We start from the raw sequence: 25174 nt of genomic DNA on the forward strand, positions 1-25174 counted from the left end.
TGTTCTTTCTAAATCGTTTTCTATGTTTCCTGCAAAAATATTCACAGATAATTTTTTAAAATTTTTATTCCACCACAAACGAGAGTATAAAATTCATGCGAAAAAAATAAAAGAAAAATAGTACTAACAAAGTAGAAAATATTTGAATATCACAAAACACAATTAACTCATCCATAAAACGATATTTATTATGAAAGACTAATTTATTTAATTTGTATAACGACACTGGTTACAATCTTAAAAGAAAAAAAAAACAGATGCAATTATTCTATGTTTATAACGAGTAAATAAATATACGAATTTAATTTTAGTACGATGTGCATCAATTATATCTTAGATAAAATTATGAAAATGAAATGGTCATTAAAAAATTAATAACAGTATGATAGTGTGAGGTTATTGTTCTAATAGTTTTTTAATCTGAAGTAATATTCTTCATTTAGTGGGTCAAACCTCTTTTCTGTTATTTCATGACAGACTCTTTCTATGATAGTGATAATTTGTTTTTAAAACATCGATGATGAATTGTTTTTCCTTTTTAAGATTAAAACGGACAATTATATATATGCATGCTACATGGTTTGAGTAGAATCATCTGATACCAATCAAAGTGTCACCTTTTGCTGAACAGAAGAAAACAGAGAATGGCTCTGGCCTCATCTTCAGCATCCCTTATCACAATCAAGGTCAAGGTCAAACCTTGCATTTTCGGGCCTCCGAGGAGATCCGTCGTTGTTCGGAATTGTGCCAAGCCAACGGCGTCGCCGATAGCGACGAGCTGGAAAATCGATAGTTGGAGGACGAAGAAGGCGCTTCAGCTTCCGGAGTACCCTGATGCCAATGAATTGGATCAAGTTCTCCAAACCCTTTCTTCTTTTCCCCCTATTGTGTTCGCCGGCGAGGCCAGGAATCTGGAGGAGAAACTGGGTCAGGCTGCGATGGGAAACGCTTTTCTCCTTCAGGGCGGGGATTGCGCTGAGAGCTTCAAGGAATTCAATGCCAACAACATCCGTGACACCTTCCGTGTCCTCCTTCAAATGGGTGTCGTCCTCATGTTCGGTGGCCAAATGCCTGTTATCAAGGTCAATCTTTTTCACCGTTCTTTCATTTCATCTTCTGATTTGATTCTTTTTAATTGGGGAAGGATTCCTTTTTCTTTTATTGTGAATTGTTAATTTCTCTCTGGGATAGATTTTGGTGTTTGAGTTAGTGAAGGAATGAGCCCTGGTTTAGAAAAAAAAAAAAGTAGTGTAAGTGGGAGCGATATTGGTTACACGAGCATATACCTTTTGGATTGAGAAAGATAAAAACTTGAATTGTAAAATGGTTGATAGAGTCCTCAGATTACCTGTCTAGTCTTGTCTTGTAAATTTGAAATTCAAGAGTTTTAGTCATTGGTCCAAGAAATGAGTTAGAAATCACGATATGTTCACAATAGATAGTGTATAATGTTGGGGGTAACAAGTAACCCTCACTTAGGTTCAAACTGAGACTGAGTTAGGTTCAAACCCAAATTCTAAAAGAGAATGATGTGTTATGCTGGGGTTAAGAAAAATATTAATTTAAAGCTTTAGCTTTTGCTTTTTGAGGAACCAACTTGGAGGAAGAGGATTGTGTCTTTTATTTATTGTGGTTGGAACCTTTTTAGATACAAAGCTAGAAAAGGTTCTCCGCTGGAAAAGAAAAACTCTATTTCTAATAGATGTTCTGTCTTGTCTCCAAACTTACCTCATGATCAAATTCTTCCAATGAGCAATGATTAGATAGTCTTACATCGTGTTGGTTCAAAATTTTATGATGAATGAGGATGACAAGCTTCAGTTATTGGATGTGGTGCTTCAGGTGGGGAGAATGGCCGGTCAATTTGCAAAGCCAAGATCAGATCCATTTGAGGAGAAGAATGGAGTGAAGCTTCCTAGTTACAGAGGTGACAATGTGAATGGCGATGCATTCGATGTGGCATCCAGAATCCCTGATCCCCAGAGGATGGTTAGAGCTTACACCCAATCTGTGGCTACTCTGAACCTCTTGAGGGCGTTTGCCACAGGAGGTTATGCTGCCATGCAAAGGGTTAACCAATGGAATCTTGATTTCATGGAGCACAGTGAACAGGGAGACAGGTATCATCTCTAACTTTCTCTAAATTTATTTATGGATTTTGAATCGTTGGTGTTTATTAGTTCTTATTCTTCTTTATCCAAAATGGTTTGGTTTGAAAACGGACCCTTTCCATATTACTCAAAAGATAGTACAAGGCTAAGGACTCTCTCAACTTTTATGATGTTTCATTTTTTTGTGTGGGCAAACAGGTACCGTGAATTGGCTCGTAGGGTAGATGAGGCCCTTGGGTTCATGAATGTTGCTGGGCTCACATCCGAGCACCCAATCATAAGTACAACAGACTTTTGGACCTCACATGAGTGTTTGCTTCTCCCTTATGAACAATCACTTACTAGGGAAGACTCCACTACGGGGCTTCATTATGATTGTTCAGCTCACATGCTGTGGGTTGGGGAGCGTACCCGCCAACTTGATGGTGCTCATGTTGAGTTCTTGAGAGGAGTTGCTAATCCACTTGGCATAAAGGTGATGCTTACATAAAGCTATTTGTCTGTGGTCTTTAATTTGGTTTATCTTATTTGTTATTCTGTTTGCATCTGATAGTCAAAATGATGCCCTGCATAAGCTTGTCTCAATTAACTTGTTATAATCATATTTTGATATGCCCCGTCAACACTTGAACTACAATCATGTCTGAATGGCCTAGGTCCTGTTGGAAATAATTAGTAGTTTGTGTGCTTGCTTATGACAAAAAATTGCAGTTGCTGAAAAGGGCTGCTACATGGTTTTCAGGTGAGTGATAAGATGGTGCCAGACGAACTTGTGAAGCTGATAGACATTCTCAACCCTAAAAACAAGCCTGGCAGAGTTACAGTAATTGTTAGAATGGGAGCTGAGAATATGCGAGTGAAGCTTCCTCATCTTATCAGGGCAGTTCGCAGAGCAGGACAAATTGTCACTTGGGTTAGCGACCCCATGCATGGGAACACCATTAAAGCTCCATCTGGTTTAAAAACCCGCTCTTTTGATGCAATAAGAGTAATTTCACTCATACTTTATTCCTTTTTCCAAGATATATATTTCTGTTTTATACCCAATTTTCGGTCAATACAGAAGTGGCAAAAAGTATGGTCTTTACTAGGTCATTGTTTTTTAATCCTAGACCATGCATGCAATTTAACTCATAAATGTTTTCTGTGGATAGGTAATTCTCTGATGTTTGTATTTTCCAACCCTGAAATTCAATCAAGTTGATGGATAAAATTAATGATAAAATTGTTCATCACCTCTACCTATTCTTCTAAAGTAGTTTTGCCCTGGAACATATGGATCTGGCAGATAATACTCAGATAAATAGTTTGGCAAGTAATTTACTTAATGTAAGAAAATAGTGCTATATCCAAATTTACAGCAGCTTTTTAGTAGAAGGTATATAACTTTGGATGTGGTTTATCTGTTTTTATGACAATTGTGCTTTCTGATTGTCCTTCAATATTTGAGTTTCAGTATTCTATTTTTGGTGTATAATTGAAAGTGTAATGGTACTTGATGATAGGCTGAGTTGAGGGCATTCTTTGATGTGCATGACCAAGAAGGAAGCTACCCAGGAGGAGTTCATTTAGAGATGACAGGACAGAACGTGACAGAATGCGTTGGAGGCTCAAGGACTATTACTTATGATGATTTGAGCTCTCGCTACCACACTCACTGTGATCCAAGGCTTAATGCTTCTCAGTCTCTCGAGCTTGCATTCAATATTGCAGAAAGGTTGCGTAAAAGAAGGCTCAATTCAGCTCAATCTCTTGGACTTTAGACACAAACAGCTTAAATAGCATAAACATAATTAATAGTTGTGCTGTGAGAGTGTTACAAGACAGATAAAACATCTTGTTGTACTTGCAAACTTGGACTTTTAACGTTTGGAGAAATTGTGTGTGTGTGTGTGTGTATTTATGCCTGGGTATTGAGTAATAAGTAAAAATTTCAAGCTACAACTTACGTAATAAAGAATCCTGGTGAAATTTGTTAAATATTATATATTTTTTCTTAGTTTGTATTTCTCTGATATGACAAAGTAATATACAGGTCTTTTCATCAATTTTTCAGAATTCCCTTTTCTTAGTGCCAATGAGTAATTAAATCATAATGTGAAAAAAAAGATTGGCAGAAAAAAATGGTCTTTTTTTCCATAGTTCTCTAGAAAAATATTTATTTCAAATTTTGTTTCCTTTATAATATAAGATTTTTATCACTATTATAGAATATTATTATTTTTTAAATGTTTATGTTAATTAATTCATTCATTCATGTAAATTTTATTGTTAAAAATAATTTTAAATATAAAAAAATTTATTCCAAATTTTCTTTTAACATTTTTCTGATCATTGATTATTGAAATTTTATTATTTTTAAAATTTTTTGTTAATTAATTAATTGATTAATTTAAATTTTATTGTTAAACATAATTTTAATTATAGGAAAATATATTTTAAATTAATATAGTATTTTTATTACTATTAATTATTTTATTATTCTTTTTAATTTTTGTGTTAATTAATTAAAATCCATCATTTGTAATTGATCCAACTAATTAAAAGATGAATAATAAAGGAAGAGATCTTCAAAAAGAAGATAAGCATTTATAGAAATGCTATATCACAGGAAAAAAAATTATTTCTAAATTTTGTACGAGAAAACATTTATTTGGAAAGAATGTAACCTTTAATTATAGAAAAACATTTATTTCAATTTTTTTCTTTAATAATATTAGTTTTTGTTTATACTCAATTTAAGTATAAGATTAAATTCGAGATTATTTATACTAAACTTATCACTGTTGATTAATTTAGGTTACATTGGATTGGAATCAATAATTAATATAAAATTCAACTTAATCTAATCGGGTTGAGTACATTAATACTATATTTTTTTGATATATTAAATAAGTACATTAATATAATTACTTTAGTTTATTCATTAAAATAAATAGAAACTGATTTTTTGTTTCCGTAGATATTTATCATTTATACATAAGTTTAATTAAGTTTCAAATTCATGATAAATTTAGATATTTTTAGTTGACTTTAAATAATTATTTTTTTATTTACTGAGTAATTAAAAATTATATATTTTTCAATTAAATTTTTATTATTAATTTTTTCTGTTAATTGGGTGACGTGAATGTGATTTTATCATCTTGTTTAGTTGTATTTATGTATTTACGTGTTATTTTTTTTATATTGTATGAGATAATTTTTTGTAATTAATATAAAATGTCACTTTTATTGTTGGAGGAGGATAAACGAAAACCAAAATTTAAAAAGAAAGTAAATACAGTCTTAACAAACTGTGAAAACATGTGAGGTTCATCCGTACAACAATTGTGAGATAACATTGAAAAATAAATAAAACGTTTTTGTTTTTACTTTCTTTTCAACCTTATCACGTGCTTGTTTTACTGTTTGACCACCTGTTTTAACTTTCTTTTCGACCTTATCACATTCACATGCTTCTTTTACTGTTTCACCACCCCTTCTTCCATATTTTAGTTTTTATTTTTCTATTGTCTTTAATTTCGTTTACCATCATCCAATAAAAAAGTCACTAAGTTATGTTAATCAAAAAAATTACCATATTTACAAAATAACATGTAGAAATAACCAAGGTAGACAAGATAATATATATATATATATATATATATTCTTTAATTAACATAAAATCCATTTATTTCTTTGTAAATTTCATTTAATATTCTTTGGAAATCATAAAATAAACTTTATTGACTTTAATAAAAAATTTAATAAGAATCTATATTTTTCTCTATTTTATTTTATTTTTTATATCATACTAAATAAATATAAGTAAATTAATTAAAAATTAGACGAAAGGTGACTTTATAATTAAAAATTATAAGAGATTAAAAGTATATCTATTAAAAAACAATCAGATTTGAAAACGTGAAACTTAAAAATTTAAACTATAGAAAAAATATTTAAATAATGATCAATTTTAATGACAAAAAATAATTAGTTATTATAATGACTATTTTAAATCATAATTTATAAATTAAAAATTATTAATAATTAAAATCTTTTTTACAATAAATTAGTCTTTAAATTAATCATCAATATTATTTACCAAAATTTCTATTGTTAAAGGAATTGATCTTTAAATTAATTTTTAATTAGAAAATCAATCTTTAAATATATTTGCCATTAAACTTAATTTTTATCTAAGAATTTTTCTATAGTTATAGTCTGTTCTCTTTGATTTCACTTCATTTATCATTTTTATTTATCCATAAATGCATATATAAACTATTTATCCGTTTTAATCAAGCTTAAATGTATTTTGAAAATTTTAATAAATATTATATATATATATATATATATATATATATATATATATAAAGGTCTCTTTAATTACATTTTTTACTTTAATTTATTCTAAATATATTTCATTTTTTAATATTAACTGATTTTTATTATATTTTGAAAAATATTAAACATGCAATGCATGATAGACTCTTTAATTATACAGTTTTTATTGTTTAAATTATTTATATAAGCTAACTATTATTTTATTTTAGAACTTAGCCGAGTAGAGTAAGTATACTATGTTTATTTTGAAAAAGAGAATATTAAAAATTGTATAAAAATATACATTAATTACTGCGCTATTGTTGTGTTTTAAACTAAAATTTTAATGCAAGCATGAGAACATGACTCTTTAAATTACGATTTTTTTCGTCTTAAAAGATTCCTTAATGTACAGTGCATATTATGAACTTATGACATTAAATAGTTTAAAATTTAATGCTGTCATTGTTGGATTATGATATAAAAGAAGTTTAGATGGAATTCGAAATTACAAGATAGATATGATTGATTCATATAAATAAAAATGTTTTTCCTTCATCTTATTGTTCCATGTATTTCAATGATTTGACCTTGCAGAAAGGAATTTACACGCAACACTTAACACCAAAACAAAACACCAGCTTAAGCTTCGTTGACTTAAGTCTTCCTTCAGACCAACGTCTTGCATTGGAAGGTCTGTGGGTCCCACATCGCCGGCAAGAAGAACTTCCTCCCGTGACTGCCCTGCGCATTATAGCTCGCTCCCGTCGCCCGGTCCACCAGAGTCTTCCCCGGGTAACCCGGATACGCCCCGCTCCCGAAAATCCCCGTGCAAGCCGAAACGGCCTCCAACGGCGCCGTCGACGGACCCTGATAATACCCACCGTTGAAGGGGTTAGTCACGGTTCCGGCCAACAGAGTTGCAATGTTTATGATCATGCCGTCCACGCCCACGTCACCGTTAGGTGCAACTAACGGCGGCGTCTGTGGGCCGGAAATGGGCTTGTGGAAGGGCCAGGCGCATTGGCCCGGACACTGGGTCTCGGAATTGCCGACCCACACGTAGGGGGTCATCCCGCTGATGGATTTGTGGGTTCCACAGCGGCCACTGCAGAAGCCGTCCACCGCCACGTCTTTTGCGGTGAGAACAAGGCTTATTGCAGAGAGGTCCTTGATGCGTGATGCCAGGTCGTATAGTTGTTTCTCGCTGAGGTGCTTCCCGAGAGAGTATGGTTCCATTATTTGCTTTCCCACGGCCAGCGTCGTGGTGCCGCCGCCCTTGTACTTCTCCGTCGTCTGCCACCACGACGCCACGGTGGGTGATTGGGCCCCGGAGGGGAAGCTCAAGGAGTTGATGAAGTCGACAATTATGGAGCGTTGGATCGGGGTGAAGCTCCCGTACCATAATATATCAACGGTGTAACGTCCCTTGAGGAGAACGCCGTTGTGGTATTTGAGCTCGAGCTTCTGCTGCGCCCCCAAGCTGGGCTTCAGCTGTAGCAGAACACAACACAACAACATGGCTAACAAATATTTGGAATCCATTTTTATCTATGGCAGTGAGAGAATAGAGATTTCGTTTGTGTTGTGGGCGAGGAAGATGAGTGATTAGGGACCCCTATTTATACTATTCTGCATCTCTTTCTCTCTAATGGTTTAACTATTGCATTCCAGATTTTCTAATAAAATATTAATCACATTTTTCAAAGTATTGTTTATCAAATAACTTCAATCCATAATGCATGTATTCTTCTTATATCTCCGGATCCTAATTCACACTATTTTTATATATTTTTTCAAATTTACGAATCAATTTTATATGTTTTTAAATATTACTGAAAAGGTAGAATCCAAAACCTAATTTTAAAATGAGTTTAATATAACAAATACCGTTAGAATTTAAGATTTTTAGAAGTTAACCTAAGTTCAACATGAGTTTCATATATCAAATACTCTTCGAATTTATGATTAATAACACAAGTTAAAAAAAGTAATGAATACATCTTTCTGTACAATTTGATTAAGTCAACTTCAATAATATATTTTCTGATTCAGTCATAGTCAGCAATTAAGATTTAAAAATTAACGGCTTTGATTAATTATTTAATAAGATTAATTAGTTAGTAGCATTAATTTGTACGATGATTAAACTTTTTGAGTTTTTTTCTGTTTTTTCTCTCCTCCATTCCCATTTCAAACAATGCCAAAAATTTGATTTGTGTTTTTCTATCTAAATTTGTAATAGATTATCTACACTTTAATACATTATTTATAATATTTTCTATTTTATTTTTAATTTCTAGATTACAATAAAAATCCATGTACGTAAAAAAAATTAAGTAAAAAATGAAAAACATAAATAATTAAAATTATCTTAAATTTTACAAGTATAAAATAAGTAAAACTAAAGAAATTTGAAAATTACAATACATGAAAAACAATTAGTAACCACCAAGGACGGATTTTGACCACAAAATTTTGAGGGGTCAAAGCAATATATTTATTTGATTATTATATTGAATCATTAGATAATGCTTTCACAAATAACTTTTTTAATTAGACAATTTGATCATTAGGTTAGATCATTAGTACAATACTTCAAAATATGTAAAGAAGTAAAATCTATCTAGTTTTCATCTTTATCAACAACTTCTCTTCTATTATATTTAAACAATGAATCTATGGTTTTATTCTTCATCAATATACTTTTATAAAAGTTAATATTAAAAAATAATTTATCATAATCTAATGAAAAATTGAGAAAACTAATTATTAAAATAAAAATATCTTATAATCAAGTCACAAAATCGATTTGAAAAAACACATAATACATTACTTTTTTCTTCTATATTAATAAAAAATGAATATACAAAGGTTCATGTAATAAAAAATAATGTTAATAACTATTAAACTAATAGTTTATTATCAAGTAGACAAGAGAGTTACTTTTTTTTCTTCAAGGAAGAAACAAAACAAATGAAAATGAGAGTAAAAGTAATGAATTTGTGTTTAACTTCTTTTTTTCTTCAAAAATAAAAAGAAAACATATGAGACTGAAAGATGAGTACAAATTTGTTAAAACCTAAAAGACAATAAAAAATAAAATAAAAAATATTTTAATAAATATTTGTTTTAATTATTTTTTTGGTTTTTGTTTTCAAAAATGTAATTAAGTTGGTCCTCTAGTTGATTTAGTCTCAATTTGGTTTTAATTTTTTAGTTAAAATTTGACATTTTTTTGACAAAAAACAAAAATAAAAAAATAATTTAACCTAAATATTTATACTCTTTATTATATTCAATTTTATGTTTTATTATTAATTAACATAATATTATGTTTTATAAAAAAATAAAAAAAGACACACAATTTAATTTTTATCAATTTTTAAAATATATCACTTATAACTTAAAAAAATTTCAAAATTTTAAAAATATATAAAATTAAAAAAATCAATAAATATATATATATATATATATATATATAATTTTTAAAAAAAATTAAAAATTTTTTGGGAGCCAGTACCCTCCCTACTCCTTGTATAATCCGCCCCTGGTAACCACAACACGAAATGGATCTTGCAAATTTGTTCACATTAGTTTGTCTCAAATAATGTACTCAAAAAATACATTATGGATTGATTATTTTAAAATACAAGTCCGCTTAGGTATATTTCGCGTTGGATCAATGAGGAGCAGAACAAACTACCATGTATAACTTATAACAAAAGGTTTATTGTATTTTAATCCTAAAATTTGTGAAAATTCCTTTATTTTTTATTTTTTTGGTGTTATTCATTCCCTCTTGTATTTAATTCAACTCTATTATCTAAGTTTAACATTGGTTAATTACTATAAGTTTTTAGTAGTTTATACAATTTTTTTTTTTAAAAATTTAACTTTGACACATTTAGTTAACATAGGTGTTAATTTTATATTTACTTAACTTATTCCAACTCTATTATCAATTATAAACTTATGAGTACAACAAATATGTAAAATATTAATTTAATATAGATGTTAATGTTATGTTTACTTAGTTTATTCCAGTTTTATTATCAATTATAGAATTATGAGTGAAACAAATTAGAGCTGTCAAAATGGGTAATCCAGTCCGACTCGACTCGACCCACTACGGGTTGATGATTTAGTGAGCCAACCCAACCCGGCTCACCTTTTAGCGAGCCAAAAAAATTCGAACCCGACCCAACCCACCACGGGTTGGCGGGTTAAACGGGTTGGCTCACGAGTTCACTTAATTAAAAAAAATATTATTTTTTTCTTTTTTTCTCAGTCAAAATTAAATTGTAACTCTAATTAAAATCTAAATAAACTTGAATACAATCCAAATACAAACGAAAATACAAAAAAATACAAAATATTTATGTGTTGGATAAAAAAAAAACCTAACATGACCAAAATGTAAAGCCCAACTTAATAAAAAAAATAAAAACACTTGTGTGACCCTTTTATCGGCAGGTTGGTGAGCCAACCTGGCTCACCACAGGTTTAACCCGGATGAGCCGGTCAAGAATCAACCTGTATTGAAATTTGTAAAAAAAATTCAACCCAACCGGTCTGAACACGTGGTGAGCAAGGTTGGCTCGTGGGTTCCAACCCATTTTGACAGCTCTACAATAAATATGTAAAGCATTGAAATAAAATTACTATTATAACATTTGTATGTAATTTTTTTAAAGATTGCTTTTACATGTTTTTAAACATATGTACTGTAACATCTGTATGTATTTTTTCAAAAAGGTAATTAACATTTAGCTTTTGAAAAATGTAACTTAATGTAATTAAATTAATTATAAAAGAATTAATCAAGAATTAGTTACCTTTTTAACATATAACATGTTAGTTGATAAAATTTAATTAACCATTTAATATTAATTGTTGAATTATAATTATTATTTAATATATCAATTTTAAATTATTAATATCATACATATATGTAGTTATACAAATTAAGTTTTGTGGTTAATTTTTCCTTTAATTAATTAAGTTTAATTACATTTTTTAAAAGAAAAAATATTAATTACCCTTTTAATATATCATATATTAATTGATAAAATTGATACATTATTTAATTAAAACAAAATAATCATACAATTTATATCAGTATAACATTTATATAAAAAATAAACATGGTCTAAAATTTAAGAGAGGGAGACAGTATTATTTTATTTTGAAAAAAAAATTGAGACTAAAATAGATTAAAAAGACATACATGTGAAGATTAAATTAAATCAAAAATATATATTTAAAGATTAAATTGAAATCAAGACAATATCTCTCAAAATTAACATAAACATATATGACACTGGAGAACATATATGACGCTGGAGAACTGACACGTGACCAAAGAAAAAAAATAAAAAGAATCTGAAAATTAAAAGAAATTAAAAAAAGAAAAATCACATGTTAACATGTGATAGGCGTGTGTTAAGAGTTTTGGTTTAAAAAAATCTAATTGACACACTTTTGAAAAATCTAGACGTAATTAAAATATTTTTCAAAAATATGATCAAATTAATACATCTTCATCAAAGTGAGTAACATCCTACTAACAAAACTTTATTTGTAATGAAAAGTAAAAAATAATGTTAAGTAAGTGTATACACGTGTTAAAGATTATTTCTTTTTCAAAATGAAACTAATCGTTGCAAGGAATTAAACTATGTAACAATTTAGATGTTATTCAAATATATCATAAGTTTATATTAATTTTTTTTCAATTATTACATTAGTATATATGGTTATTTTATGTTAAACTATATTTTTAAATTTCATGATGTATAAATCAATTAATTTTGTTTAGAAGTTAATCAATTTAAAAAATAAACTAAAATAATGATACAATATAACTGCTTTTGCATTAGTTAAGTTTAGTTAAAATATTTGTAACAGCTATCGCAAATTGTAATGTCAATGCTGTGTATGACCTATATGGACAGTTATTTGCCGAAAGTTAATGTGATCCGTTTTTTCTTATTTTTTTAATATATAAAAAGTAAATAAATAAGGTAGTGAAGGCTGTCCTGTGTAGGTGGTCCTTTCTGTTTAAGATTGGTGAGTTAATAAATTTGAAACATTTTACATATTAAGAATTCAAGTTTGACTTCAAGTTTCAAATCGAATAAAAAAGAAATTTGCATTATATAAAAGAAAAGCTAAATATACCTTTTCTCTTTAAGCTATTTTGAAATTTTTTTATTTCGTTTTATATTTTACGATAGTTATGTAAAATATATTTTTTAATAAATATATTATTTGGTTTTTAATATAAACAATATTATGATAATTATGTTTTTATTAAAAAATAATATATTTTATTTCTATAAATTTTATTTTTTATATTTAATTATATTTTAACTTTTAAAAATATTAAAATATAGTTATTTTATTATTTTCTTAATTATTTTTGTGTAACAATTAAATTATCGATTATAGATGTATATTATTTATAAACATTTTTGTCTTCTGAATAAAGTTAAAATACACTAATATTTTAACATTTTTATAGATTAAATTCATAATTCAGTTAATATTTTAATAATTTTACAAAATTAAATATTCATTAATTATATTTTAAACAATATTTTAGCATATTTTAGCATATTGTTTAACATGACTCGTAATATAATAAGATGTTCAAAATAATAATAATAAAATTTTTAAAATGATTTATTTTTTAGAATTTTATGAGGACATAAAATAAAAAATATAAATTAAAAGTTTTAAATGAGTAAAAGTAAAAATTTGAAAAATTGAAAAATGTTTAATTACGAAAGTATTATTGAATAGAATATTAATAATTTATAGTAAACTTTTTAATTCAAATTTGAAAATATATAATTTTAGTAAAAGTTTTAATCTAAAATTAAAAGTTCAACAAACTCGTAACATATTACTAAATAAAACATAAATAAATTTTATTTTTTTTAAACAAATTAAAAAAAAATTAGTTGAAGAAATAAAAATAAAAATAATAAAAATTAAATTAATGATAATGTTATACAAATGTCTTTAATAAATAAATTAATAATTATATTATTAAAATAAAATAGAAAAATATAAAGTGTAAAAAGTACGTTTCTCTTTATATACGGTATACATTAATAAAATAACTTGTAACTTAAATATATAATATATAATAGATTATTTATTTATTTAAAACCTAAAAACAGTATAGTCAGTCAAGTTGCCCCACAGAGACGGTACTAGTAATATTTTTGTCGTATCTTTTGTTAATGAAATGTTTATATTATTATCATATAAAAATACTTTTCTGTACATAAAAATACCTAATAGGGTATTACAAAATTGTATAAAGTCAAACCTAACTAGACCGTGTTTGTCCGACCATTTATTAGTACTGTCACATCACTCTACTGTGTCTGATAATCTTTTATGAAAAAATAAGTTAAAAAATATGACAAAATATAAAATAAATAGCTAATGTGATAGACAAATAAAACAACTGCAAGAAGTGTAATAAAAAGGTATATGGAAATATTATATTTTTCTACTTTTATAAAAATGAGATTTCAGGTATACTGAATCAATTAAGTTTACATGGAAAATCAAGTAACAAATTTTAAATTTATCTCAATTTTATAAAATCAACTTATAAAATGAAATTTATATCTTATTTATCTTATTTATATTATAAAATTATTTTACTTTTAATTGACATGAAACTTCTAATCATATATTATTTTAATAATTAATTTTATAATGAATTACAACTTTTTATAATTTATTATAAAATTAAATTAAAATTTGATCATGAAAAGAATAAAATTGAAAATTTAACCATACTTATAAAGTTTTCTAAAATGAAAAACATGGAGAGTACAGTGGGGTATATCCAGTGTCTTAGAATTTAATGTGTATTTTCTTCGTCCCTTTCGGTGCCAACCATTCTCATTTGACCCGTCTTATAAATGCAACTCCGGTCTTCGGCCCTCCCAAATGCCATCACTTATTTCAAATGATCAATTCATCACAACATAATTAGAAGTTTAGACAACATTGTATAATTTTACATACATAGTCCTAATTGTGTAAATTTATTTCAAAATATATTTGTAACTTATGATGTCTTCATTAATATGAGTATAATGTATATTTGTCATTAATTACATTTGTTTTCATACCAGTCTTTATCAATTTTTAATTTTGTTTCACAATTTTAGTTACATAGAAATATAATTTTTGTTTATTATTTTAGTAATATAATTTTTTAGATTTTTTTTTGAAAAATTATACTTAAAAATTATAAATTATAAATTTGTGAATATTAATTACTTTAAAAAATAAATCTATAAAAATTATTATTTTTATGAATTTAATTAATTAAAAGTAAAGTTATTAAAATTATGAACTTTAAAATTTTAGATGACAAATGTTATGCAAGACGGGCAAAATAAATTAATATATTTTTTTTTATGTAAGAAAAGTCGGTTTAAGTCAACTTTTGCAAACTAAACCAAAATGAGAAGCAACCAAAATGGGATGGACTGATAATCATCTTTCGTTTAAAACTTAATAATTTTATGCTTATATATATATATATATATATATATATATATATAATATTATATTTAATTTCTTCTCTGAAATTTAATATTCAACGATTTAAAAGAAACAAAAGTTAAGTTTTAAATTAATATCAAAACATTAAGGTTAAATATGTCTTTTTTTTTTACTTTTAATTGAAATTTAGAATTAGCTTATCTTTAAAATTTTAAACTAATTTAGTTTTTTATCTTTAAAAATGTGTTAAAATTGTATGAATTCAGTTCATTTAACAAAATTTTATTAATTTTGTTTGACATTTTAAACATATTTTATGATTATATTTAAGTTGTTTATACCGTTTGACACATTTTTACTTCAATATTAATTCACATATCATTATGAAACGTGTTTGAAATGTCAAATAAACTTAACAAAATTTTATTAAAAGAACTAAATCCATGCATTTTAAAATTCAGAAACTAAACTAGATCAAAATTTTAAAGAAAAAAAACTAATTTTAATTTTCACTAAAAATTAAAGAATAAAAATATATTTAATTCAAAAATTAAATACAATTGATTAAACCATAACATGTTTGGGGTGAGATGGATATGTGACCATAATTTCTGACTAATACCCGATACATTAGTTGTGTGGCTTAAGATTGTGGAACTATTATGCTTCTATTAATTTGTTTGTAAAAACTTACCTTTCATTTATCCAAATTGTTGGATAGCGTATAGCCTACTGTAAGTTGTATTGTTGTCTGATAAATTTGGTGGTTGTGTATGTATTAGGAAAAAGTCATCATGTAACACCTAAATGCTCTCTCTCTATTTTCTTTCAATCTCTTTCTCAATAATCAATCACTCATTTCCAATGAATTGTAAATACCATTTTAAATATTTATTATATAATCTTTTGTACTTTTATGCAAGTGTTATTTAATATTGTAGTCTAGAATTAATTCAATTTCAATTGTAAGTAATAATGTGAAATTTCTGGTTCATTAAACAGTAAATGTTCATTAATATTGTGAACAGTATGTATCAATCAGATTATTTAATAACTTGACTTTGTCATGACAATTAATATCGAAGAAGCCAAAATTGACATTGACATGTAACCAGCTTCATTTAATCCAGATATAATCACACTGGTTCTGTTTTGATGGCTACTAGGTCCAAATCAAACATTATCACTAATTAATTATAAAATCTGATTAAGTCTATATTTAAGCTGAATAATCTTTCTCTTTCAAGAACACATTTTCCAAGTTAGAAAGGTATTCATTAGGAGACAATATTGGAAGTAATGGGTACTTAGTAGGAAACAGCTTCGAGAATGTGACAGTAAAAGAAGAATCTTGAATATTAGAAGATTGGAAGATTGAGGATAACTTCAAACTGAACTCAATTATTGAGAACCCATTTGACTTAGAATTTGGTTTATGGTGCCAAAGTCTTTGAAAGAAGACACTTTTACCTGTTTTTTCACAAAAGGACAGAGACTTTTCATTCCATGATGTTCTGTGGAGTACAAGAAATGAAGGATTCACATCCAAAGTTGACTACGTAAGTGATATCTCAGTGCCACTCGCCACAGCAGCAATGTCTGAAATCTTGACCACAAAAATGCCGTACAAATAAAATACATCACAAAACTTTTTCTCAAGATTAAATTACGATCTTTTTATTTATTTTGAAATTTCGGTTTGGTTGTCAAATTTTTTTTGTTTCAATTTGGTCCTCATCGTTAACTTTGACCAGATGGTGTTAAGTTAATACGTGTTAATTTTTGATTTTTTTTTGAATTTTTTGAAACTTTTTTTTGAAAATTTTGAAAATTTTTATTTTTATTTATATTTATTTTTGTTAATTTCTTCAAAAATAAAAAAATAAAAAATATTAAAAATATTAAAAAAAACAAAAAAACCGTAAATTGACACGTGACGTTAACTTTAACACTGATTAACACTGATTGGTCAAAGTTAACGGTGAGGACCAAATTGAGTCATTTTAAAAAAAATGAGAACTAAATTGAGACAACAAAAAATTTAAGGATCAAACTGAAATTTAATAATAAATAGAAAAATCAAAAGAATAATTTAACCTTTAATTAATTTTTTAATTGTACTTGCGATTCAATAAATAAATTTTAAAAATATATCAAAATTTTTATTATTGTGCTATAATCTACTGTTCAAATACAAATATAAGAAAGAAGATATACATAAATATCGATGTATAAAAATAAGCGTGATGTATAAAAATAAGCGTGGCAATAAGATTGACGCCGAACATACTCAATTTTTTTTTTTTCAATTCAATCATATAGAAAAGTTATAGTTTTAAAAAGATAAATAAATATATACTTTTTCAAACTCATTTATACTGATTTTACCGTATTCGGATAAATAAACACAAAAATTGTCACGTTCTTTTGTGACATTGATTTACTTACATATTTTAAAACATTGTTTTTGATATATATTTTTTGAAATAAAATATTATAACCGTAATTATATTATCGGTTGTAAACAAAATGACATTTTACATTAAAACTTGTACTTATACTTTTTTCTTTATTAAAATGTTAACTTTTTAGGTTTATTTTCTTTATAATTTAAGTTTTTATTTATGTCTCTATCATTTAAAAAACATCAAACACTATAAATATATTATCATACATAAATTAGACTTAATATAATTATTGTAAATTAAAGCTTTGTTTATTTACACATTTAACGTAACATAATGATAAGATTAGACGGTTAATATAACAATATTTTTTATTATTTATCACATTTGAAATTGAAAAATTAATAAAATAAAACAATAATTAAATTATTTATAAAAAATATAAAAAACTATCATATAATTATACAAAAAAAAAAATTTGGAACCTTATTTTATTATAGATGCTTGATGGTTGGACATGCCAAATACCTACTGTGGCTAAAGCCAGTTCTTCCCCAGTTTATATTTATCAGTAGTAGTATCTCCACATTTATTAGAAGACTGGGCCAACTTTCAATTGAGAATTTATGGCCCAAATTAGAAAGTTCGATTGTGGCCCATTGAGATTCATTTGTACGAAAAAATGTTGTAAAACTTTTCAATTCAATGGATATTTTTCAGAAGTACTGCATTAATGCAAATATAAAACTAATTAATTATTTTTGGAACCATGAAGTTGAAGGATGCACTAAACGCACAACATTCATTTGTCGTGTTATAACTATTGTGAAAAGGTTAGAAGATAAGTTAAACATCTTTTTCAAAAACTCAAATTATTTACAAATGCCATTTCAAAATACTACAAGAAAATATTTATTAATTTATAATAAAATTTAATATTTATTATAATTATAATTTTGAACGGAAGGTCTTCTTTTAGTTATGTTCTAAAAATATATTAAATTATAACGAGTAATTGGTTATACTTTATAACAAAGGTAGCAGAAAACTATTGAGAAAAAAAATTGTCTCAAATTGTTGGAAAGTAGAAGATTTTTTTTTTGTTCTATAATAAAGTAACATTTTTGAAAACAAATTCTGACAAACATATGATATAATTTAACGAGAAAAGATAATATATGAGGGGAGAAAAATCATATATCTCTCATCTATGACTTTTTTTTGGACTTTTATTATTTATTTTGGAAAAAATTAATTAAAAAATTAATTGTAAAATCAGATTAATGTAAGGGAAAGACTAATACCATCCTTTTATTATAAATTAAATCATTTATAATGTTTAAAGGCTATAGAAAGCAAGTTTAAATAAACAAATGATATTTAAGTAGTATGTCTAAAACGAAAAGAAACATATCATTATTTCACAGTGAATATTATAAAAGAGAAATAGAGAATTTTCTAAGAAAAATGAAACATTATTGCCTTTAAAATAAATATTTTGTCAAAAACTAAAAGAAAGTAGCACTTAAATATTATTATTTAAAGAATTAAACATTGAAATAAATGGTAATAATATATTATTAAGATATGATGCATATTAAAATATTTAAAACCTATACAGTAATGTTAGGGGAAAGCACACTAACTAGAAGACAAAATCACTTATCTTCATTACCTATATAAAGTTCCAAAAGGAGAGTTGAATCTTTGTGCTAAATACCTCTAGTGATTAAGTTCCACTTGACTTATGCTTCTTCAATTTACCAATTATAAGTAATTATAATCATTTTGGTGTATCTACTCTATGAGATGTAAAAAGGATAATTAGCTTGATTGAATCAAAATTAATCTAGTTTCGTGTAAAAAGCAAATTGAGAAAACCATTTAAACTATGTTAGAATCGAATAAAAGTACAAATGAAGCACGTTCAAGTTTTGATCATTTGAATGAAGACAAAATGCACAGGTTACTGAAATTGTGATGCTCCAACTTCATGTTTATACTGAGAAGTTTTATGAGAAACGATACTTGTATGTACAGTCAAGTCAATTGTGAAAGTAAGAAAGAGAAAAGTTTACAATTCTTTGAGAAGTGTCGTATATAAATTGTATGGTGTGAGTTTATGTCACTATATATAATTCTATCATATTAAAAAGAGTTCAAGTTCAACTCCAATACTTGTGATCAGTTTATAAAAATAATATAAATGTGATCATTATGTAACAAGAATATATTTCAGATTGATTCAGTTTTAAAATGTTAAATATGATTAAGGAAACTAAAAATATTGTTGAATTAGGTTTTGGTTAGTTGAGTTTAGTTTCATGAAACTATTTTTCTACTTAGCTTGAGCAGCTCAACAATTTTGAACATTCCTGGTAGGACGTGATTGCTTACGTTAAATTGATAAAGGCACATGTTGTAATGTTACATACTTGACTTTTAAAAGCCCCACACATGTAGTGTGCATAGTGGTCATGTCAGTGATCAGATCCATTTATTGGTGAAGGAAGATAAAGATTGATGAACTCGGAGAAGAAGATGGGTTGGAGAGGGATACTGGGTTTTGAATATGGTATAGTTCAGGCACCATTAGGCCCTGATATCTCTGGTCCTCGCCTTGTAGCTGCAGTTGCCAATGCTGGTGCTCTTGGTCTTCTTAGGGCCCCTGATTGGGTATGCTCATGCTTCCCTCTGTTGCTTATCGTTGCCTTCTGTTCTTCAATTCCTGCATCAATTCATTGTTATCTGTCTCGGAATATCATTACACAGTGTAAATTTGAAATCTTTTTCTACAAGTTAATTGTTCTGAGGTGCATAAGCATTATTTGTTGATTCGACTCTAACAGGAATCGCCGGATTATTTGAGGGGACTCATAAAGACGACTAGGTCCTTAACTGATAAACCTTTCGGGGTTGGTGTCGTTCTGGCCTTTCCCTTTGAGGAGAATTTGAAGGTCATTCTGGAAGAAAAAGTTGCAGTCTTGCAAATTTCCTGGGGTGATTGTACAACGGAGTTAGTAGATAGGGCTCACGCCGCTGGGGTCAAAGTTGTTCCTCAAGTGAGTTTTCTGTTCATTTATTAACAGTACTAGGTTACTAACTATACGCAAATCCTGAGACAAGATTATATTCTTATTTTGGTGTTCCTTTTATTTGCTCTGCAAATTAATGATTCTGTTATTGGTATGTAACCTGTTACCTATAACAGGTTGGGAACATTGAAGGTGCGAAACAGGCGATTGAAGCAGGTGTCGATGGGATAATTGTACAAGGACTTGAAGCTGGTGGTCATGTATTGGGTCAGGTGTGCATGCTTATAATAATTTTGATGTATATTTATAGAGTATAAGTGTCTTGTTTTGGTGTTGATGATTAACTAATAATTGTTAATTTTCTGCTTGAATTCAACCATAAGATGGAAGAAAAGAATGCTGACTACGTTTATTAATTTTTAGCGTGAGTGAAGTGGCTAGTGCCATACACAAGGCCTACATTCGCAATGGACTACAACATTGGTGTCCCACTGTCTGTCATATCTGTCTTTGATATGAAAACTTCAAGTGAGACAAGTTGTACTTAGATAAAGTAGTCTATGTAGTAGTAGTGATTGCAGATGCTGTATATGTAACATTCTCACAACCTACAACCTAGTGTGAGTCTTTTTTCTCATAGACTACTTTTTCAGGCTCATTCCTACTTAATATAAGACCAAACTTAAACGTTTCATATAAGAAAGTTAAAACATTACTTTTAACCCTAAACCTTAAAACTATAAATATAAGTCTTCTTTCATCTACTGCTTTTAGGCTCATTCGTATTCAGTATGAGATCAAACTCGGAATCCTAGGAGCATACTATAGCTAATCATATTTTTTCAATTGTGTACCACACTACTACTTTCCATTTTTGGCACTCAGAGACAGTGCTTTCCCTTTCATGTAATTGCAGGATGGTCTAATTACATTGGTGCCAAGGGTGGTCGATCTGGTTGGTGACCGAGAGATACCAGTTATTGCAGCTGGAGGAATTGTGGATAGTCGGGGTTATGTTGCTGCTCTAGCCCTTGGTGCTCAAGGCGTCTGTTTAGGCACCAGGTTTTGAAACATTACTTTCACATTAATCATATTTCAGTAAATTCCTCTCCTATTGTTGCTGTAATATCTTGACATTTACAATTTTTTGTGCTTAAATCAAGAATTCTGCCTCCATGATAGAAGCCTATTGCGGGGGCTATAAATCTTGGCATTCCTATTTCTAACACTATTACACCTTTTCAAATAAGTTTTCATGCCAAGAGTCTTGTTTGCAGGTTTGTGGCAACTGAGGAAAGCAATGCTCATTCCACATACAAAAGAAAATTGGTTGAATTTGATGAGACTGCATACACGGATGTGTTTGGGAGGGCAAGATGGCCTGGTGCTCCTCATCGTGTCTTGCAGACACCTTTCTATAAGGAATGGAGATCGCTTCCGGCACACGAAAACGAAGCCAACCAACCCATCATTGGCCATTCAACGATTAATGGCGTGGTATGTAACAAAGCTAACATTCTTATATGCAACTGTTATGTCTACAATATCTGTGTTTGACTATACTTTTTGCATGAAACAGGGCAAAGATATACGACGTTTTGCAGGTACTGTTCCAAACGTTACAACTACAGGAGATCTCGAGAGCATGGTGATGTTTGCTGGCGAAGGTGTTGGTCTCATTAAGGAAATTCTGCCTGCTGGAGAAGTGGTAAAGCAGCTAGTTGAAGGAGCACAGCTTATAATACAGCAAAACTTAAACTAGATTGTCAAATGTCGAGTGGGAGAGCATGTTTAAGTTATGTACAATGGTTGTGGCTCGGAATAACAATAAATGTGCCAGTTTCAAGACAAGTTTATAATAAAAATTTCGTTTTCGCATTGCTTCATCTTCAGAAAAATGTAATGATACCGTAAAAGTTTATTAAGGAAACACAAACTAGCACTCGTAACCGGCGCATTATTTGGATTTCAAATAAAGTTTAGAGAAAAGAAGATCAATGAATTATTACAGTACAACATTATAAAAAGGAAAACCCTTCAATCAAATGATGTTTGCTTAAGCAAAACATCTTCAATTACTTTGTCCAAGTTTATATATGAACGACCACCGGGTCTTGTTCCCTCCTCTGCCTTCTTCTTGAAATCCATCGTCTTTTCTCTCATCTTCTTTCCCTTCTCCCCTACCATCAACTCATTGACCAGATTCTCCACCTCCTCTCTCTTCACATTGGTATCAATCTCAATCCCAATCTCCCACTCATTGCACACAAATCTACAGTTTGTTGGCTGATCTGCAAAAAATGGCCAGCACAACATTGGGACTCCAGCACAAACACTTTCAGTGATCGAGTTCCATCCACAATGAGTCAAGAATCCACCAATTGATGGATGGTTCAGCACCTGTTCTTGTGGACACCAACCTGCTATTAGGCTTCTGTCTCTGGTTTCATTCACAAAATCAGATGACAAAATCACGGAACCTCCAATGACAAGGTCAGGCCTAATGATCCACAAAAACGGTTTCTTGCTGTTGGCCAAACCCCAAGCAAATTCCAAAAGTTGATCTGCAGACATAACAGTGATGCTGCCAAAATTCACATAAACTACGGATCTGGGTTCCTGGGATTCAAGCCACTCAAGACACTTGGGATCTTCATTCCAAAGATTGGAACCAAGAGAAGCCAAGTGGTTATTCGGACTTTGATCCAAAAACGAAGGGAAAGGACCAATGGTGTAGAGAGAAGGAAGCATAGAAGAAAGAGCATTCATAGCATCTCTCTCAAGCTCATCAAAAGTATTAAAAACAATAGCTGAGACTGTGGGAACTCTAGCAGCTACTTCAATGAAATACTCTAGCATGAAATCATTTGGATCTGCTGTCTTTACAAAGCTAGGAAGGTCCCTCATGCGAAAATTTTTCAAACCCGGAATACATTCTACCTTGGTGGTGTCCAAATATCCGTTTGTGAGATAACTCTCATCTGCACATGATAACCACAAAAACCTGTAACTGTGAGATCCGTACACGAACGAATCTATACACGAAAGATAAATGAAGGAAGAACATAAATTGATACCTTTGAGAGGTACGATTCCCTTATCCACCAGATAACGGAAGTGCATAAAACACAAGAATGCACCTGCACTGACCGGGGAAAGGAGAATAATAGGGAGAGAAAGTTCCTCAGCAGCTTGTATAGGAAAACTCATGAAACAATCAGAGACCAAGCAGGTAACTGGGGGGTTGAGACCAGTAGTTGCAGAGTGGTTAAGTCTAGCAAGAAGTTCGCGAAAGGGTTGGAGAAAGTTCTTTCTGATAGAGTCACAAAGAGAGGGTACGGGTTGACTAACATCACCATCAGCATCGTCATCCAAAGGAGGAAGACCATCTGGGATGGTTTCAAAGCGAAAATCTGGGAGACCCTGAAGAGCATTAGGACCCCTTGATTTGAGGTAGCGTTTGTGGTTGTATTCAGTGTGGACAAAGGTTATGTGAAAGCCTCTGAGATGAAGCAGCTTTGCTAGTTTGAACAAAGGGTTTATATGGCCTTGAAGTGGAAATGGAACCAGCACAGCGTGTGGCTTTCTCTCTGCAATGTTGTTCATCTTCGTTTTTCCCTTCTAAGAAAAATTGAAAGGAGAAGACAGTGGAAAAGGCTCTTCGTTGCCTCAACATATATAGCACTAGCACACTCAATGAACGTTATTGTTTCAGCAATACTTTTCTGGCACCGGTTGGTAGATGAAGAAAGTTGCAATATCTCTTATTTTAAAGTTAAATTATATTTTTAGTCCTTATAGCAAAATTTGAATTTGGTCTTTCAATTATTTTTTATCTTAATATGGTCTCTATTTTGGGAAATTTGACCCAATCAAGTTCTTTCCGTTAGTAGTGGAATAACGGTGTTAATTGGGGTGCTACGTATCAGTTTTTAGATTTTTTAAATTTTTTTTTTATTTTTTTTGAATTTTTTTAAAATCTTTAAAAAAATTAAAATTTTGTCACGTGTCAAGCTGACATCGTGCCACGTGGCAGTGACAGTGCCACGTGTCACTATTTGGTAGGTGTTATTTTCTCATTCTCAATTTGGTCCCTGTATTTTATTTTTTGTCTCAATTTAATCCCATTTTTTGTAAAAATTATGCAATTTCGTCCCCCTCCAAATTGAAACAAAAATTATAAAATGTTATACAAATATTTTTATTAAATTTGATTTTTTATTCAAATTAATATTTTTATTATATATTTTCAATAAAACCAAGTTTCTTTAAATTTGTTTCACATTAAATTTTACTTAAAATTGTTTTCAAATTTTAAATTTATTTATTTTTTATTGTTACACAAACTAGTTAATTTTTCTTAAATTATATAATTTTTATTTTTATACTAACTAAAATATTTGTATAGAAATTATTGAATTTTACACATTTTAAAAATATGCAATTATTTAAAATATAAATTCAAATAAAAAACAATATTAAAGTATAATGTAATAAAATATCAATATAATTTATGAATTTTTTTATTAACATTATTTTCTATTAACAACTTTAAAATAATTTTAAATAAAGTTTAACGTAAAATATAAATTAAAATAAACTTAATTTTGTTAAAAATATTTACTTGAAATATCAATTTTGATAGAAATATTTGTGCATATTTATATAGAAATTTAATTTGGTTTCAATTTGGAGAGGGACAAAATTGCACAATTTTTACAAAAATTAGGACTAAATTGAGACAAAAAATAAAATACAGGAACCAAATTGAGAA

The 25174-nt window shown here is 28.6% G+C and overlaps 4 protein-coding genes across 4 annotated transcripts; 2 read left to right on the forward strand and 2 right to left on the reverse strand.

The window, feature by feature from the left end:
- Window positions 1-551: 551 nt before the first annotated feature.
- LOC114188232 (phospho-2-dehydro-3-deoxyheptonate aldolase 2, chloroplastic-like) lies at window positions 552-4117 on the forward strand. The gene is made up of 5 exons (XM_028076799.1): window positions 552-1082; window positions 1843-2120; window positions 2310-2586; window positions 2854-3099; window positions 3617-4117. The coding sequence occupies exons 1-5, from the start codon at window positions 645-647 to the stop codon at window positions 3872-3874; spliced, it is 1497 nt and encodes a 498-aa protein (XP_027932600.1). The 5' UTR covers window positions 552-644; the 3' UTR covers window positions 3875-4117.
- A 2800-nt stretch (window positions 4118-6917) lies between these two features.
- LOC114187612 (protein EXORDIUM-like 2) lies at window positions 6918-8007 on the reverse strand. Its single transcript, XM_028075903.1, has one exon. The coding sequence runs from the start codon at window positions 7962-7964 to the stop codon at window positions 7089-7091; it is 876 nt and encodes a 291-aa protein (XP_027931704.1). The 5' UTR covers window positions 7965-8007; the 3' UTR covers window positions 6918-7088.
- An 11625-nt stretch (window positions 8008-19632) lies between these two features.
- On the forward strand, window positions 19633-22286 carry LOC114187973 (NADH:quinone reductase). The gene is made up of 6 exons (XM_028076427.1): window positions 19633-20041; window positions 20215-20427; window positions 20577-20672; window positions 21317-21462; window positions 21678-21897; window positions 21980-22286. Exons 1-6 carry the CDS (start codon window positions 19889-19891, stop codon window positions 22160-22162), a joined length of 1011 nt encoding a protein of 336 aa, XP_027932228.1. The 5' UTR covers window positions 19633-19888; the 3' UTR covers window positions 22163-22286.
- LOC114187972 (7-deoxyloganetin glucosyltransferase-like) lies at window positions 22253-24120 on the reverse strand. The gene is made up of 2 exons (XM_028076426.1): window positions 23478-24120; window positions 22253-23381 (listed from the first exon to the last, which is right to left on the reverse strand). The coding sequence occupies exons 1-2, from the start codon at window positions 24004-24006 to the stop codon at window positions 22438-22440; spliced, it is 1473 nt and encodes a 490-aa protein (XP_027932227.1). The 5' UTR covers window positions 24007-24120; the 3' UTR covers window positions 22253-22437.
- Between the last annotated feature and the right edge of the window lie 1054 nt (window positions 24121-25174).

Source organism: Vigna unguiculata, chromosome 6 (genome assembly GCF_004118075.2).
Source record: "Vigna unguiculata cultivar IT97K-499-35 chromosome 6, ASM411807v1, whole genome shotgun sequence".
NCBI classification, from domain to species: Eukaryota; Viridiplantae; Streptophyta; class Magnoliopsida; order Fabales; family Fabaceae; genus Vigna; species Vigna unguiculata.